General features: G+C 35.8%; 1 protein-coding gene across 1 annotated transcript in view; it reads left to right on the forward strand.

The window, feature by feature from the left end:
* Positions 1-17,890, forward strand: part of MEI4 (meiotic double-stranded break formation protein 4) — a 182,969-nt gene that overhangs the window by 104,117 nt on the left and 60,962 nt on the right. Inside the window, exon 3 of the mRNA XM_008684844.1 lies at positions 9,628-9,759. Coding sequence (XP_008683066.1) covers positions 9,628-9,759 — 132 coding nt within the window. The remainder of the gene's footprint in view (positions 1-9,627; positions 9,760-17,890) is intronic.

A 17,890-nucleotide genomic window follows, 5' to 3' on the forward strand; every position in this document is an offset into this window, starting at 1 on the left:
ACTTCCATGTGGAGTCTAAAAAAGCTGAACTCGTACTAGAATGGTGTTTTAGCAGGGCTGTGGGGTGTAGGGAATGGGGAGATACTGGTCAAAGGGCCCAAACTTCCAGTTATAAGATGAATAAATTCTGGGGATCTAAATAACAGCTTGGCGATTACAGTTAATCATACTGTATTATATACTTAAAAGATACTAAGAGAGTAGATTTTAAATGTTCTCACCACAAAAAAAGAAATTATGTGAAACGATGTGTTAACTAACCCTCTTGTGTTGTGGTAATCATTTTACAACATAAGTTATCAAATTATCACATTGTACATCTTAATGTCATATGCCAATTATATCTCAATAAAGTTGAAAAAAAAAAGTGGTTTTGTATTTGCATCTTCCAGTTGTAAATACAAAGTTAGCTTACTTTCTCGGTGTGGGCTCCTGGAGTACTCAGTAGTGTAAATTTGAACTGCAGACCCAACAGAGACCTGGCTGGCTTTGCACATTCTTAGAGGTGACTGTTTCTAGTCCTACTATAGGTATCAGTACTAACTTGGAAGTTTCTTTTCCTGGCACATAGATGTTTATCAGCCAGTCTTTAATTAGTACTTTAGCTCTGTAAGATTAACCTAACGAATATTAGACCACGTTGGAAGGGTCCAGGCCTTAGCTGAGAGTTCTGTACAGCTAATATTATTTGCTTGGTGTATCCGTTTCTGAAAGTTAATTGTCTGATTTTATCTAACTTTTATTTCCCCTTTTTGTTTTGGCCTCTGAGAATCTCCTTTTCTTTCTGAAGAATTCAGCAATGTATTAATATATGTTACTTTATCTAGTATTAAGATACATTATCAAGATCCTATAAATAAATGTTGGTTGCTTATCCTGACACTCCAGGGCATTACCTAACAGACTAACCCAAGGATTATTTAAATGTCTGGGGATGTATTTTGTCATATCCCTGATTTTGCAAAGTTTCATATTAACCCATAATTCCTATCTGGTATAGATGTAAATGATTTCTATACACAAACATTCTCTACACACACACACACACACACACACACACACTCAGGTTATGTTAGGGGTTTATCTTGTAGGATATTAATCAGTTTGTATCTAACCTAACAGTATTATTCCAGTATTTTTTCTTAAAATCCAATACTCAATTCCCAAATGTTCTTTACAGTCATTAATAATGTAAATACACCCTTGACATGTATTCACTCTAAATTTGTATGAGAATCACGTTTTTAACTTTTTGGAAAGTATTCTTTCACATCAGGATCAAGCTGGATTGCACTCTGATAGCTTTTTTTAAAGAATCTTGCCAACCATAAGCAGAAGTAACTACTGAGGCGAAAGTAATCTTATTTTATTCTTCATTGAATCTAAGTGATAATGGGGACTAGCTCAGTCACTGGCACATGGACTATGCTCAGTCAATATTTGCTATAAAGAATGAATGAATGTATAACCATTTATGTTTGGCTATTACAGCTTTAATTTTGTTGTGTCCTTTTTAGAATCATGGTTTTTCATGAATATTTGCCTACCTTAAAAGAATCTTAATACATCTAGTTATTTCTAAAACATCATTTTATGTAATTAATTGCAGCAATAACTTTTACTCTAAACTATGTAACATATTTACTTTTATTAAAGTCTATACTTCTTCATGTGAATGAGAGCTTTTGAAAATTGTTTTTTTATGATTTACTTTCAATTGAGTCTGGATTGTTAACCTTCATTCTTACTGCGTGAAGTTTTAGGATCTTTGTACAGCAGGTTCTGTCTACAGCACAGATCGGCACGGCTCTGATCCCGGAGAGCTAGGGGAGTGGCGGGGCCCCTCACTCATGCCAGTTTGCTTAAAGCCTTGTTGGTCAGTTCCAGAGGTCAATTTTCTGGACATTACTGCCTGCTAATTGCTTCCCCACTGTGATCATCCACATTCTGATAAGCCAGATTTATATTAATAGCTATGGTTGATATTGCTAAATATTTTGGTTATTTCAAAAGTTTTTTGGTACACTTATAACATTTATGGGAAAAGGGTTTTCATAGCTATCTATTTCCCCAACCTCCCAGGAGTAACCTCATCTAAAATGTTTTTTCCTTGTCCTAAGTACTTTAGTTTTCTTATTTATATGATTAATGCATATTAATTATAGAATAACAGGAGAATAAAGGGGGTGAAATATAACGTTAGATGCTTTAGAAAGTAGGGAACGCTTACTAGTGCATCGTCTATCCAGATTTAGGGCTGATACCATCTGTCCCTGTCTATCTGAGTCTCTTCTCCCCTATTGTTCAGCTTACTTCCAGTGCTGGTCTGTTAACAGAAATTGATGGCACACAGTCTAGCAATTGTGTTTCCTTAATTCACTGTGGTAACTGATAAACATTGTTATCAGAATCTGGCAAGTGGTTGGAAATTTTCCATAAATGTTCCTGGGGGCTTTCAGAATTGTTATGCTTTTGTGAGAGATTGAGATATGATGGCTTTGGGTATGCAATGGTAGCAACAGCACAAGGGGATTGTGATTATCTTAGATCTAATATTTGATCTAACTTTGAACAAGTTACTTACTCTTTCTAAACCTGGGTCCCTATTATTTAAATTGAGATTATACCTCCTCATAGGGTGATTTTAAGAATTAAATGATACAGTATATAAATAATGAGCAATGTACACAGTGCAAAATAAGAGCTTAAAAGTTATAGTATATTTATTTTGATATTTTCTGCTACTCTGATGCCACATTTTCCTGTAAGTTTTGCTTGGCTGGCAGCAGAGATAATAGGAATTCAAGTTAAAAAAAAAAAAAAAAGATCTGGGGATGTACTATATGGTGACTAATATAACAAAATAAAAATTATTTAAAAATTTTTTAAAAAGATCTGAATCTAACACTAGACTCTGGCCCTCCCCATGTGAACTTAACATTTCTGAGTGTCACTTACTTCAGTTTTTAAATGGGAAATGTCATTATCAGTGTTGTCGAGATACCAGATGGAGTGTCCCAAGTCTTTTGTCTAAATCTTTAGGCAGAAGAAACTAGCATAATTCTGATTGTTCCAGTAGTTTTTAGTTAGCTTTACTTGGTTTCATGCATTAGTAGTTATATGAATAGATAGAATAGAAATAGGAGGAATGATTCAGTATTCTAATATATATCCATAGGCAGTCCTTCCACATAACCAATCTCTGTCACTGTTTAGTGATGATTATATACCTTTGATCTGAAATTGGGTTTTTTTTGAAGATTTTATCTATTTTTTTCAGACAGAGAGAGCACAAGTGTGTGGGGAGGGGGCAGGTAGAGGGAGAGAGAGAAGCACACTCCCCACTGAGCAGGGAGCCCGATGGTGCTCCATCCCAGGACCCTGAGATCATGACCTGAGCTGAAGGCAGATGTTTAACCAGCTAAGCCACCCAGGTGCCCCTAAAATTGTTTTCTTTTCATTTATTTCACAGAATTCATTTGTGAACTTGCAAGCGCTCACCACTTTTCTGTTATCCTGTTGTGAAGTGTGATTTATCTAATATTAGTGATGCATGTACATCTTTAAACAAATGTCAGTGACTCAACAGTGCAAACTGTTTTGATTAAATGAGAAGGCATATGGTTTCTACAGCCTCCCCACATCCTTTGGAGTGCATAAAATGCCATGTTTTTAGTATTTACTTTTGACTTTCACTCAAATGTCACACAGTCCCTAATGATAAGGAAATGAAATTTTTTTCTATTAATTTGTTGCCTTTGAGAAGTTGGTCATAAATAAGCACAGTCCCCTCTGTATATAGGCAGATGGCTGTTTTAAAGCTTGTTGGGTAGGGCTCCAGAGCTTTCCAGATTCTGAGTCACAATGAACAAGTCATTTTTGAAAATGACCATCTAACAGAAATCACTGCCTTTGCCCCACCCAAGCCCATGTGATCATCTTCCAGGAAATATGAGAACTTTTATGAAGGTGCCACTAGTCCCTTTTGGGGGCTTTTGGATACTTCTGGACAGTCTTCAGCTCCAATCCCAATAAGTGCTTAGCAGATAAAAAAGTTAAAATATCTATATATAATTATAATTCTGCTTTTTAACATGTTATAGGAACTTAAATAGACATAGCTTTTCCTATATCTCTATTACATTTTGCTTACTTGAGACTAATTATTATAGCTCAGAGAGTTCATTTGAATTTTATTCTGCTACCACAGCACTAGTGGTCTCTACCAGTATTGCAGAGTTTAAATTTTGATTTGAAAGATTTTGTTCAAATTATTCATTAAAAACTAACCATGCCGAGTACTGTGGCATGCTATTGGAAGAGTCCATGCAATTACAATCTTTACTTTTTAGATGCAGTTTATTCACCCATTCTGAATCTTATGCAGTCCCTACTGTATGTAAAAGAAATCCTAAGGTCTTGCTCAGAGGCCTTGTTGAAATCAATGTGTTCTGTGTCTGGGACTGCTTTTGACAAAACATAGCAACTCTACCACAATAGGACAGGAATTAAAGTTAGTGTGGCCTGACATTGTTTCTTAATTGATGCACTTTCCCAGTGGACTCTGTATGCTCTTCTTAGTTCTCAAAAATTTTCTGCATAGCAATGTCCTCAAATGGTCCTAGAATCCATATATATTATTCTGTGGATTAAGACATGAACGTTCATATTTTTAAAAATTCACATAACACTTCCCACTTCTATTCCTTTAAGTGCCTTTTGTATGGCTTCTCAGTAATTATAATATTATTAATTTCATCTACAAGTACTTTGTATACTTTAGGATAAAGTTCTTCAAATTTTAATTTCAGTTCAGATAGCCAGTTGCTCATATACTCATTATATTTGAAACTTTAATTCTGCTTTATCTTTTATATATATTATTTTTTATTATCTCCACACCAAAGATCATTTCTTTGAATGGGAAAAATGGTAATAAGATAGTTTTTCTTTTGTCATGTGTTAATTTTATACCATTTTTTCATAATGAGACTGCCCCTTCCTTGTCCTTTTTTGCTGTGAACCTAAGCAAATATTTGTTTGCCTTCTGATTTTTTTTAAAAAGTCTTGCTTTATTTTGAAGCTCCATGATAAATACACCCTGATGTAGTTCAGTGTCATTACATAGTTTAACTTTGCCCCTTACTTACACCTCTTCTCCCAGCAATCAGTTGACCCATACCTGTGTGCTTAACTCTTCCTCAGGCTCTTGGCTCTCACCTGTTCCATAACAGTGATCCAGGGAGCCATGGATAATTTCATTTCAAACTAGTAGTTTAGCAGTGCTTCTGGAACTTCTGACCTCACATTCTAGTCCCAATAAACATTTTTTGTGCCTTGTTCCCTGTCTGGCAGGGATGGAAATGGAGTTCCTGTCTTACTTACCTCTTCTTGCTTTTCTGCGTTTGTCAGCCTTCCCAATGTCCTACCATCTACTCAAAACTGAGATCCTGCTATCTACAGATAGATCATGGTGCTTCAAACATAACCTCTTCTCAGGATCCTCTGTTCTTTCGTTGTACTCATCAGGGTGCCGTTATCTCTTGCCGTTCTTCTGATGTGGGCTGAACTTCTTTGCTATTGCGCTGTCCTTCCAAACACACTTTGTAGGAGTTCCTCCCAGTGTAAATAAAGCCTGTGTCTTCCCTTTGGAAACTGCCAGGCTCTAGTTTGTAGATTTCCACTTAGTGGCACCTCTGAGATTTCCAGAATCTTGCCCTTGGGTTTATACATAGTTTTAGAGTAAAACCCTACTATAATAAAGGCCTACTTGGAACTTTTGCCTTAAAGAATTGGGCTGTACCATATGTCAGTCATATGTACATATTTTGGGCCAACCACAGAGCTTGAGCTAAGCCTTCTTAGTCAATACCTTGTTTTTTCCTAATTTTCACTTTTTTTCTTTCTTTTTTAAACTGAGAAGTGTTCTTAGTCTGGAGATAGGCACCCACTGAGAGTCTCTTATCATTGTAGTCAAAAGAGATTAAATTCTCTGGGAACTAAAGCCAAAGGAGCAGATTCTGCATGTCTTTACCTATACGGTTTTCCTCTGGCATGTCAGTCCCGAGCTCAGTCATACCTGTGCTTCTCCTCCTCGACAGAAGCAGTGGGGTGGAGGAGGTGCAAGCTCTCTGTAAAGCTGCAGATGTGATGGGGGGAAAAAGGAGGGAGACATCTTTCTATTTCCATCTGATTATCTTCCTTTCTCAGACTTAAAAATAGCTAACGTTCATTTTACCAAGCACCATTACAAGTATTTACATGGGTTAACTCATTTATGAAATAGTAGCTATTCTTAGCCTCCTTCTATAGATGAGAAAACGAAGCTACAGAGAAGTATAGTAACTGATCCGTGGTCACATAGGTAGTACGTTACACAGGCAGGTTTGAACAACAGGTAGTCTGACTTCAGAGTCTGAGGTTTTAACTAGATTAACTCACCTCTCAGAGATAGGAATAGTAGTAGTAATAGTTGTAAGAATAGTAGTAGTAGTAGTAGTACTACTACTAGTTAATACCAGCAGCAGAGAGATAGGCAAGGCGCATCAAGTTTTGGAAGCCTCCTGATAGGTTATGAGATAGAATTCTTAGAGAACATATAGATGATTACAGAATCCAAGTGTATCCCAAATGTTCATGAAAATGCTATACAGCAATACCATTTTGATAATGATAATTCTGTTATAAATTTCATTTCTTGTCTTTAATGGCTAGTGGTAAATTTTTAAGTAAAAAGGGAACTGAAGACAATGCTATATGTCATCTGTTCTTACTTCTCATCCATGACTCTTAGGTTTACTGATTTATCTTATTTACTGTAGGAGGAAGGTATAGGTAATTCCAATTTTTCCAATCCATGGTTTTGCATATGTTTAAGAGAGTACGTACTCAGGAATGTTAAAAAGTGATCTTAAAATTAAGATAATTCAATTTATAATAGCATGCAAAATAACAAAATGCTTTGGAATAATTATCAAAAGTAGTACATCTTTGCAGAAAACTACAAAACATTGTTGAAAATAAAGAGAAAAAATATTTCATGTTTATGGAGTCTAAGATTTAATATCATTAAGATGATAATATTTCTCAAATTGATCTAGAGATTCAGCATAATTGCTATCAAAATCCCAGCCTCCTTTTTTTTTGCAGAAATTAACATGCTGCTAAAGTTCACATGGAAATGAAAGGAGCCCAGAGTAACTAAAACAATCTTGAAAAGAGAAAAAAGTTGGAGGATTCACATGTCCTAACTTCAAAACTTACTACAAATCTACAGCAATCAAGACACTGTGGTTCTGGTCTAAGGATAGGCATATATATTAATACAATAGAACCGAGACTCCATCAGTACACCCTTACATTTATAGTCAGTTGATTTTAACAAGAATGCCAAGGCAATTCAATGGAATAAATTCCTTTTTTCAGCAAATGGTGAACAAGCAGACACCCACATACAAATGGACCATCTACCAAAATTAACTCAAAATGGATCATAGACCTAAAAAGATAAAACTGTAGACTCTGAGAAGGAAACAGATGAATAAATACTTGTGACCTGGAGTTAGGCATTTGTTTCTTAGATATGACCCCAAAAGAAAAAAAATAGACAAACTTTTGTGTTATTAATGATACCACCACGAGAACAGACATTCCACAGAATGGGAGAAGATATTTACAAATTATATATCTGATATGGGGCCTGTATCTAGACTATATAAAAAAGCTCTTATAACTCAACAATAAGAAAATAAATAAACCTGCTAAAAATAGCTAAAGAATTTGAATAGATATTTCTGCAAAGAAGATATCCAAATAGCCAATGAACTCATGAAAAGATACTCAGAATCATCAGTAATTAGGGAAGTGCAAATCAAAACCACAGTGAGAATCCACTTCACACCATACAATAGGATGGCTAAAATAAAAAGAAATAGCAAGTGTTGATGAGGATGTAATGAAAATATGGAAAAATTGCAATCATTGTATATCGCTGGTGGCAATATCAAATGGTATAGTCACTTTAGAAAGTAGTCTGTCAGTTCCTCAAAACAACACAGTGTTACAATGTTATTGAGTAATGCCACTCCTAAGATATGTATCCAAGAGAATTAGAAATCTGTACCTACCCAAAAACCTGTACATAGCAGCATTATTCCTAATAGCCAATAGGTGGAAACAACTCAAATGTCCATTGATTGGTGAGTGGATAAACAGAAGTGGTATATCCATACAATGGACTATTATTTAATGACTCAGGCAGTATTCGATTCCAGAGTCCACAAACCTAACCCCGTGACTACCCTCATAATTTATTTCTCACTCTCTAATATACCTTTTATTTTACTGTGAATTTTTTTCTTTATCTCCTTAAGACTTAAATATTAAGAAAGGAGGTAAACAACAAGAGCATCAGTGAATTACCCAACAGAATTTGTTTTAGAGCTTGGATAAGGGTATTCTTTTTTTCAGGTACAAACAAAAATGTAAACAATCTGCAAAAAAAATGGCACCGGAGAATTACAGAGGGTGCGAGTCTTAGCCAGTTACATTATTGAGAAACAACAATAAATATGATTTCCTATGGTAATAAACTGATGTGGTTTTAGGATTGAGCTGACTTAAAAACTATTAAGAACTAGTTATGCATATCCAGATCTATAATAGAAATTTCTTGAACTCTATAATCTGTTCACTATCTCATTGTCATTGATTAACTTTTAAAGTATATTATTAAAATACCAATTTGAGAAAAATCTATGTTAACTGTTTATCTTAAAGGACACAGGTGACATTTCCTACTTTCATGTGGCATTATTTAGCATTGTCATTTAAACATTTTATATACAAAAGTAATGTCTCCTCAGTATGATTTTACTCTATAGAACATGACAGGGTAGGTGCTGGTTCTTTGTTTCAGGATACTTCTGAAACTTCCTTTCTCCAAAATACATTAAGGGACATGTTTAATGAAGTTCCAGCTATGAGTTATACACAACTTAATGTGATTAATTATCAAATGGCCTTTCTCCTAATAAAAATATAGTTTATTGTCTCCCATTGTCCTTTCACATTTATTTAGTGGTATTTTTGCTGCCTCTAGATGAAAATTTAGAGCCCTACATTTTTTTCTCCTCTCTCTAAAGTGCCTCTTTTTTGACTTATGGAGAACAAAGAAGTCCTTCCCACCTGTCTCCAGTGTAGAGTGGAATTCATAGTGCACCAATATCTATCCCAAAAGACATCTTCAAACTCCATTCTTTCACCTTTTATATCTAGATCTATAGCTATGCTTATATCTAGTGGGTAAGGGCTTAAGAGTATTATCTTCTTTATTCATTCTATGTATGGTCTATCATCTAAATATAATTATTTATTTTGATACTTCAACTAAAACTTCCATTTCAGCACTTTGTCATACATTTCAAAATATTAACTGCTGTACAAAATTTTATTATATAGTTATAATTTGCCTATTTCATGATTTTGCTTAAGAATAACCCAGAATTATGCTGACACCTTCTGTACTCCTGACAGTATGGATTTAGTAATAAAGTCTTAGAAATTTCCCACTAAATATGTTTTGACGTGACTTGATAAAAATAGAAACCTATTCATTTTTATCTTTAGTTTCAGGTGCAGCATTATGTGTCCCAGAGTCTGGTAACCCTAGGAAGTTGCAGCTTGTTGAGAAAATCTATAATATCTCTGCTTCTATCAGAAGTAAACAGCTTCACTGATGTTCTGGGTACCATCAATCAGGTACATATAGCCTGAAACTGTAACTCTTATTTATAGTTAATACAGCTATAGACTTTTCTTTCTTTTTCTCCTCTCTTTGCTTCCTGCCAGGTTGATATTTTAGTTATTGCCATTTTTTTCCTAGAGTATGTGAATACTATTACTGTCTACTAAAATTACAAAGATATTTTCAGAAAATCATTTTCAAAATAATACCATCTTATCATCCTTACATGTATATGTATGCCAAAGGTGCCACTGATGACAAGGAATGCTTACGTGAATGGCCTTAAATCTCTGTAACTGGGCAGCATGTTCCTAAAGCAAAACAGTGAGAGAAAAGTGAATGGGAGAGGTGCTAAATGTAAACAAAGCTTCTCACCAGTGGTTTTTATTTCTAATTGCTCATGAGAATCATCTGGTTAACTGATAAACATCCTGTTGCGAAGCCATATGCTGGTTCAATTAAATGGAGGTCTGTGGGTTTAAGATGCAGGTATTGGTATTCTTAAAGCTCTTCAGGTATCCCAGTGTGCAGCCAAGGTTGAAAACTCATGCTCTAGGTCCTCTCATCTGTGCAAGCTCTCACATCAATGCTGATAAACGTGCCTAAGGAACAGAAGCCGTTCCTATATTTTAATGTTGACCCTGGTATGTTATGTGTTCACTTTGTCAACCATTGTAATATCATTACCATCTCTGTGGTAGAATTAAGCACAATTAAAGGAAATCAGAGGAAGAAATGTTTTGGTAAAGAAGAACAAATTTATTAGAAAAAACATTATGTATATAATTTTAAATAACGTTTAACCATTACTTATATCTATGTTCCCTACATTTAACAATATATTCCAAAAATACTGTATAATCTAATTGAATTCACTGAATAATATGATAAACCATCTAGGCAGCAATTTTTCAAGGGACTACTAAATGGTAAACTCTCGTAAGTGTTCTGTGAGATTTTTTTAAAGTAATTATTACTGATGTTAAGGAGCTAAAAATCCATTTGGGAAACAGTGAAGTGCTAAAATACTTGGTGCTTGTAAGAGCTCCAACATCAAGGAATCGATCAAGGTAGGTTGCAGGTCCCTGAAAGGGCTTCATGGAAAAGAAACAACTTGAAAAATGTATTTGAAAAGCAGAAGATAACAGAATTAGGGCATTGGGTATAATTTTTAAAATGTGTGCCCAAGGGCACCTGGGTAGCTCAGTCGGTTAAGCGTCTGACTCCTGGTGTCAGCTCAGGTCATGATCACATGTGTCATGAGATGGAGCCCTGTGTGGGGCTCTGTGCTCCGTGGGGCTCTGTGCTCCGTGGGGAGTCTGCTTGAAGATTCTCTCCCTCTGCCCCTCCCCCCACTCATGTGTGCTCTCTCTTTCTAAAATAAATAAATAAGTCTTGTAAAAAAATAAATAAAATGTGTGCCCAGCATTCTAAAAAGCAAGGTAAGGTCATGGAGTTTAAAAACAGGAAACAATGTGGGAAATGACTTTGATCAAATCAGATTATTTGTATGGAAAATAACAAAGTACAGACAAGAAATTTTTATTTACATATTCTCATTTAGTCTTCACAAATCTCCATGAAGTAGTTGTACTTTTTACTTAGTGTATAGATAAAGAAATCAAACCTTAGAGTGGTTAAGCAACTTGACCAAGATTGCAGAAGGAACATATTTTAAAGTCATAATTCAAACATAGGTATTTTGATTGTAAAATCACTTGAGAATAAGAAGAACACTACAGTAACTACTTTTTGGCAGGTAATAATGCATTAATATGCTTTACATGAATTTTCCCAATCGAGATGTTAGTATAGTTGTTTAAAGACAAAGACAGACTATTATTTGGCATTCTTATAGTAGACAACAACATTCAGTCCAGCCATTTTAAGCAGAAAGGATGCATAAGTAGCTATGGATTGTTGAGAGGGCCGAGGAAAGAAACTTCAGGCTGTACTTTCGTGAATGACTCCCATAATCACACAGCAGAATTTGGCTGCCAGAGGAATTGCTGCCTTTGTCATCATGACTAGGAAGCTGCCTGCTGAATCAAGGAGCTGCTGCTATTATCATAGGTTCCAGAAAACAGTCCTGCCACAATATACAACAGACAAATGTGTGCTCTTTGCTATACCTGTCTCACTATGTGTTTCAGTTTGAACTACAAAGGTTGTGTGAGTGCATTTGTTTCTCAACCAACTTTCTATTCATAACCCTAGCAGCAAGAGAGTATAGGAAATGTAGTTTAACCAATGCAGAGGAAAGGGATCGGGATGGCAGGATAGTAAGACCCTGAGTTTACCTCCTCCCGTGGACACACCAAGACTACAACTACATACAGAGCAACTCTGTCGGAGAAGAATGTGAAGACTGTCAGAACAACTTTAACACAGCTAAAGATATAAAGAAAAAGCCACATCAAGAAGGGCAGGGGCAGAGAAGTATTCCTGTTGGGAGCCAAAACCCCCAGCATGACAACCAACAAATGAGAGAGAGATCACAGGTGTGGAGGTCCTTCCTGAAGAGTGAGAGAAGCCCACACTGATCACCTCCACCCTTCAAAGATATGTACCAGGAAGGTAAGCCCCCATAATATCTGGATTTGGAAATCAGTAGGACTTAACTCTAGGATCTTTGAAAATCAGTAGGGCTTAGCTTCAGGAGAGGCAGAGGGCTATAAGAAGCTGACATTGTTCTTCATGGCCTGAGCACAATCTCACTCACTCTGGGACTCAGCATAGAGGCAGCAGTTTGAAAAGCACCTGGGCCATACATGAAGGAGATTTACTGACTACTTTTAGGGCATGTGCTGGAGGAGCAGGGATCTATAGGAACTTTCTCTGGGAACAGAAGTGCTGGCAGGCACCATTTTTCTTACCCTCCTTCAGCCTAGTTAGCCGATGCTAGTTCTGAACATTCTCCATCTACCCTGATAGCACTGGGTGACCCACCCTGGTGTTCTGTGGCTTCCCTACTCAAACCCACCTACCCTGCCAGGTGCCCTTCCAAAGCGGTTCCCACCCTGCCATACATCGTGGGCAGTCTTGGCCAGGTCCAGGACTCCTCCAAAGCAACTCCTGCCCCAGAGAGGGAGGGAAGAGCCTGACTCAGAAGTACCTCCACAACGGTTGCCACCAGGCCTCCCAACCAGCCACACCGGCAACTAAACCTACCCACCAGCATGCCCACAACAGCTGCAGCCCGGACTCTCAGCCAACAACTGGGGGCCACACACAGTCTGCACAAGGAACACCCCTGGAGTGCCTGGGTCTGATGACCAGGAGGTATTGCACTCCTGTGCCCACAAAATGCCACACAGAAACAAGTTCAGAGAGTCAGGCAAAATAAGGAAACAGAAGAATATATTCCAAATGAAAGAACAAAACAAAAACCTCAGAAAAAGAACTAAGTAAAATGGAGATAAGCAATCTACCTGATAAAGAGTTCAAAGTAATGGTCATAAAGGTGCTCACTGAACTTGGGAGAAGAATTGATAAACACAATGAGAGCTTCAAAAAAGAGATAGTATAAAAAGGAACCAGGTTATCGGAGCTGAAAAAATGCAGTAACTGAAAAGAAAAATACACTAGAGGGAATCAATTAGAGGGTGCAAAAGAATGGATGAACAATCTGAAAGACAGGGTAGTGGAAGTCATCCAAACTGAACAACAAAATGAAAAAGAATTTTAAATAGGAGGATAGGTTAAGGGACTTCTGGAACATCATCAAATGTATAGCACTCACATTATAAGTATTTCAGAAGAAAAAGAGAAGGGGCCAGAAAAATTATTTGAAGAAATAATAACTGAAAACTTGCTAAACCTGTGGAAGGAAATACATAACCAGATCCAGGAAGCGTAGAGGGCCCCAATAAAGATGAAGTCAAAGAGGTCTACACTAAGACATTAATAATTAAAATGTCAAAAATTAAAGATAAAGATAAAATATTAAATGTAGTAAGAGAAAAGCAACTAGTTACATACAAGGTAACACCCATAAGACTGTCAGCTGATTTTTCAGTAGAAATTTCACAGGCCAGATGAGAGTGGCATGATCTGTTCAAAGTGCTGAAAGTAAATACACTACAACCAAGCATGCTCTACCCAGGAAGGCTATCATTCAGAATTGAAGGAAACATAGTTTCTCGAACAAAAGTTAAAGGAGTTCATTTTCAGCAAACCAATCTTATAATAAATGTTAAAGGGACTTCTTTAAGTGGAAGAGAGGCCATAAGAAGAAGTAAGAAAATTATGAAATAAAAAATTTCACTGGTAAAAGCAAACATGGTGAAGATAGTAAATCAATCAGTTATAAAGCTCGTATGAAGGTTAAAAGACAAAAGTAGTTAAGTCAGTTATATCTATAATAACTAGTTAAGGGATACACAAAATAAAAAGATGTAAAATATCACATCAGAGGTATAAAATATGGGGAGGAAGGTCAAAAATGTAGTGCTTTTACAACGTGTTCAAAGTTAAGTCACCATCGACTTAAAATAGCCTGCAGAATACTTAGGATGTTCTATATGAACCTTACAGTAACCACAAACCAAAAACCTGTAAAAGACATACAAAAGATAGAGAATGGAATCCTAACATAACACTAAAAAATAATCATCAAACCACAAGAAAAGAGAACAAGAAAGGAACATTGAACTACAAAAACAACCAGAAAGCAATTAAGAGAATGGCAATAAGTGTATACCTAGTAATAATTACTTTAAATGTAAATGAACTATGTGCCCCAATTTAAAAAATAAAAATAAAATGACTAAATGGATAAAGGAAAAAAAAAGACCCACCTATATGTTTCCTAAAAGAGACTCACTTCAGAGCTAAAATGTAAATTACAAGCCAATATCCCTAATGAGCATAGATGCAAAAATTCTCAACAAAATGTTAGCAAACCAAACTCAATAATACGTTAAAAGGATCATACTCCATGCCCACTGGAGTTCATTCCAGGGGTGCAAGGAGAATTTAACATCCACAGTCAATGTGATACACCACATTAACAAAACAGAGTATAAAAATCGTATCATCTCAAGAGATGCAGAAAAAGCATTTGGCAAAATTCATCATTTATGATTAAAAACTTTCAACAAAGTGGGTACAGAGGGAATGCATTGCAACCTAATAAAGTCCATATATGACAAACCCACAGTTAGTTAGCATACTCCATAGTAAAATGCTGAAAGCTATTCTTCTAAGATCAGGAATAAGACAAGGATGCCCATTCTCCACTTTTAACCAACATAGTATAGGAAGTCATAGCTATAGCAATTAGGCAAGAAAAGAAATAAAAGACATCCAAACTAGATATGAAGAAGTAAAACAGTCACTATTCGCAGATGACATACTATGTAGAGAAAACCCTAAAGACTCCACCAAAAATCTATTACATGTAATAAATGAATTAAGTAAAATTGTAGAATACAAAATCAATAAAAAAAATCTGTTGTGTTTCTATATAATAATAATAATAATATCAGAGAAATTAAGAATAAAACATTTAAAATTGCATCAAAAAGAATAAAATATCTAGAAATAAATTTAACCAAGGAGGTAAAAGACCTGTATTCTGAAAACTACAAGACATTGATGAAAGAAATTAAACATAACACAATTAAATGGAAAGACATTGTGTTCAGAGATCAAAGAATATTATTAACATATCCATATTACTCAAACTCATCTATAGATTTAATGAAATCCCTATCAGAATTCCAATGAAATTTTTCACAGAACTAGAATAAATCATCATAAAATTTGTATGGAACCACAAAAGACCCCAAATAATCAAAGCAGTTCTTGAGAAGAATAACAGTGGAGGCATCACACTCCCCCAAATTTCAAACTGTACTAACAAAGCTATAGTAATCAAAATAGTTACAGCACTTGTCTAAAAAGCAACACATAGATCAATGGAACAGGATAGAGAGCCCAGAAATAAACCCATACTTATATGATCAATTAATCTACCACAAAGGGGACAAGAATATACAATGGGGAAAAGACCATCTCTTCAATAAGTGGTGCTGAGAAAAATGGACAGCTACATGCAAAATAATGAAACTAGACCACTTTCTTACCATACACAAAAAAGAAGCTCAGGGGCGCCTGGGTGGCACAGCGGTTAAGCGTCTGCCTTTGGCTCAGGGCGTGATCCCAGCGTTATGGGATCGAGCCCCACGTCAGGCTCCTCTGCTATGAGCCTGCTTCTTCCTCTCCCACTCCCCCTGCTTGTGTTCCCTCTCTTGCTGGCTGTCTCTATCTCTGTTGAATAAATAAATAAAATCTTAAAAAAAAAAAAAGAAGCTCAAATGTTTTAAAGACGTAAATGTAAGACCTGAAACAATAAGACTTCTGGAAGAAAATATAGGCAGAAATGCTTTGACATCAGTCTAAGTAATTTTCCTTCGGATATGTCTCTCATGCAAGGTTAACAAAAGAAAAAATAAACAGTGGGACCACATCAAACTACAAAGCTTGTGCACAATGAAGATCATCAACAAAATGAAAAAGCAACCTATTGAGGGGAGAAGGTACTTGCAAATGATGTATTGGCTAAGGAGTTAATATCCAGAATACAGAAAGAACTCCCACAACTCAGTAACAACAACAACAGAACACTTGATTAAAAAATGGGCAGAGGATCTGAATAGACATTTCTCCAAAGAAGACATATAGATGGCCATCAGGCACATGGAAAGATACTCAGCGTTACTAATCATTGGGAAAATGCAAATCAAAACCAATGAGATAACACCTCACATTTAACAGAATGGCTGGTATCAAAAATAAAATAAGAGGTACTGCTGAGGACTTGAAGAGGGAACCCCCTTGTACTGATGGTGAGAATATAAATTGGTCTAACCACTATGGACAACAGTACAAAGCTTCCCCAAAAAATTAATAATAGAATTGCCATATCATCCAGCAGTTGCACTTCTGGGTATTTATTTGAAGAAAATGAAAACATTAATTTGAAAAAATACATGTACCCCTTTGTTCATTGCAGCATTATTTACAATAGCCAAAATATGAAAGCAACGTAGGTGTCTGTGATAAATGAAATGATAAAGAAAGATATAGTACACACACATAGACACACAGTGGAGTATTACTCAGCATAAAAAAAAGAATGAAATCTTGCCATTTGTGACAACAGGGGGGTTCCTAGAAGTGAAATAAATGAGACAGAGAGAGACATATGATTTAACTTATATATGGAATCTAGAAAAACAAAACAAATGAACAAACAAAATTGAAAAACAGACTTATAGATACAAAGAACAAACTGGTGGTTACCAGAATGAAGTGGGGTGAGAGGACAGGCAAAATAGGTGAAGGCGATTAAGAGGTACAAACTTCCAGTTATAAAATAAATACGTGATGGGAATGTAATGTACATCATAGGGAATATAGTCAATTATATAATTTTGTATGGTAATAGATGGTAACTGGACCTGTCATGGTGACCATTCCTAATGTATAAAAATATCAAATCACTGTCTTATTTATCTGAAACTAATATCTACTGTATGTCAAGTATACTTCAATAAAAAAAGAGATAATGTAGTTTTATGCTTTTTCAGCTTTGCTATTCTGAAGAGGTGATAGAATGGCTATTGATGTAGTCAGTCCAAGGGGTCCATCACATCTAAGGCTCAGAGATTCAGTTATATGCTGGTAGGAGATGGAATCAGAGTAGGAGCCAACACAGGCAAAGGGCATGACTAGAGGGAGGCTATTTATTTGGGACTGTCAGTGCAATAAACCTTCCACAAGCAGCAATAGAGATAACCACTGTATATAAGGGGTGTTATCCAGAGGACTCCAGGAGAGATTCAGTGTGAAGGAGAGGAGAATCAGTGGAAAAATTAACACTATAAAACTAAGAGATAAGAAAAATGATGTCATTGAGGATAATTAGGAAGGAATGCTTGTGAAAAGAGTAAGTTTACTTTAGATATATTAAATTTGAGGAAACATTGAAGTAATCTAAATGTAGGCACAAGGCAATATGAAATTAAAATTTGAAAGAAAGGAAAGGGGCATACCTAAAAATTTGGGAAATATCACAACTATATGGCAATCATAAAATCAATCAGAAAGAGAATAGGAAACAATGAATCATTGAACACT

This window comes from Ursus maritimus, unplaced genomic scaffold (assembly GCF_017311325.1).
Source record: "Ursus maritimus isolate PB19 unplaced genomic scaffold, ASM1731132v1 scaffold_29, whole genome shotgun sequence".
NCBI lineage: Eukaryota > Metazoa > Chordata > Mammalia > Carnivora > Ursidae > Ursus > Ursus maritimus.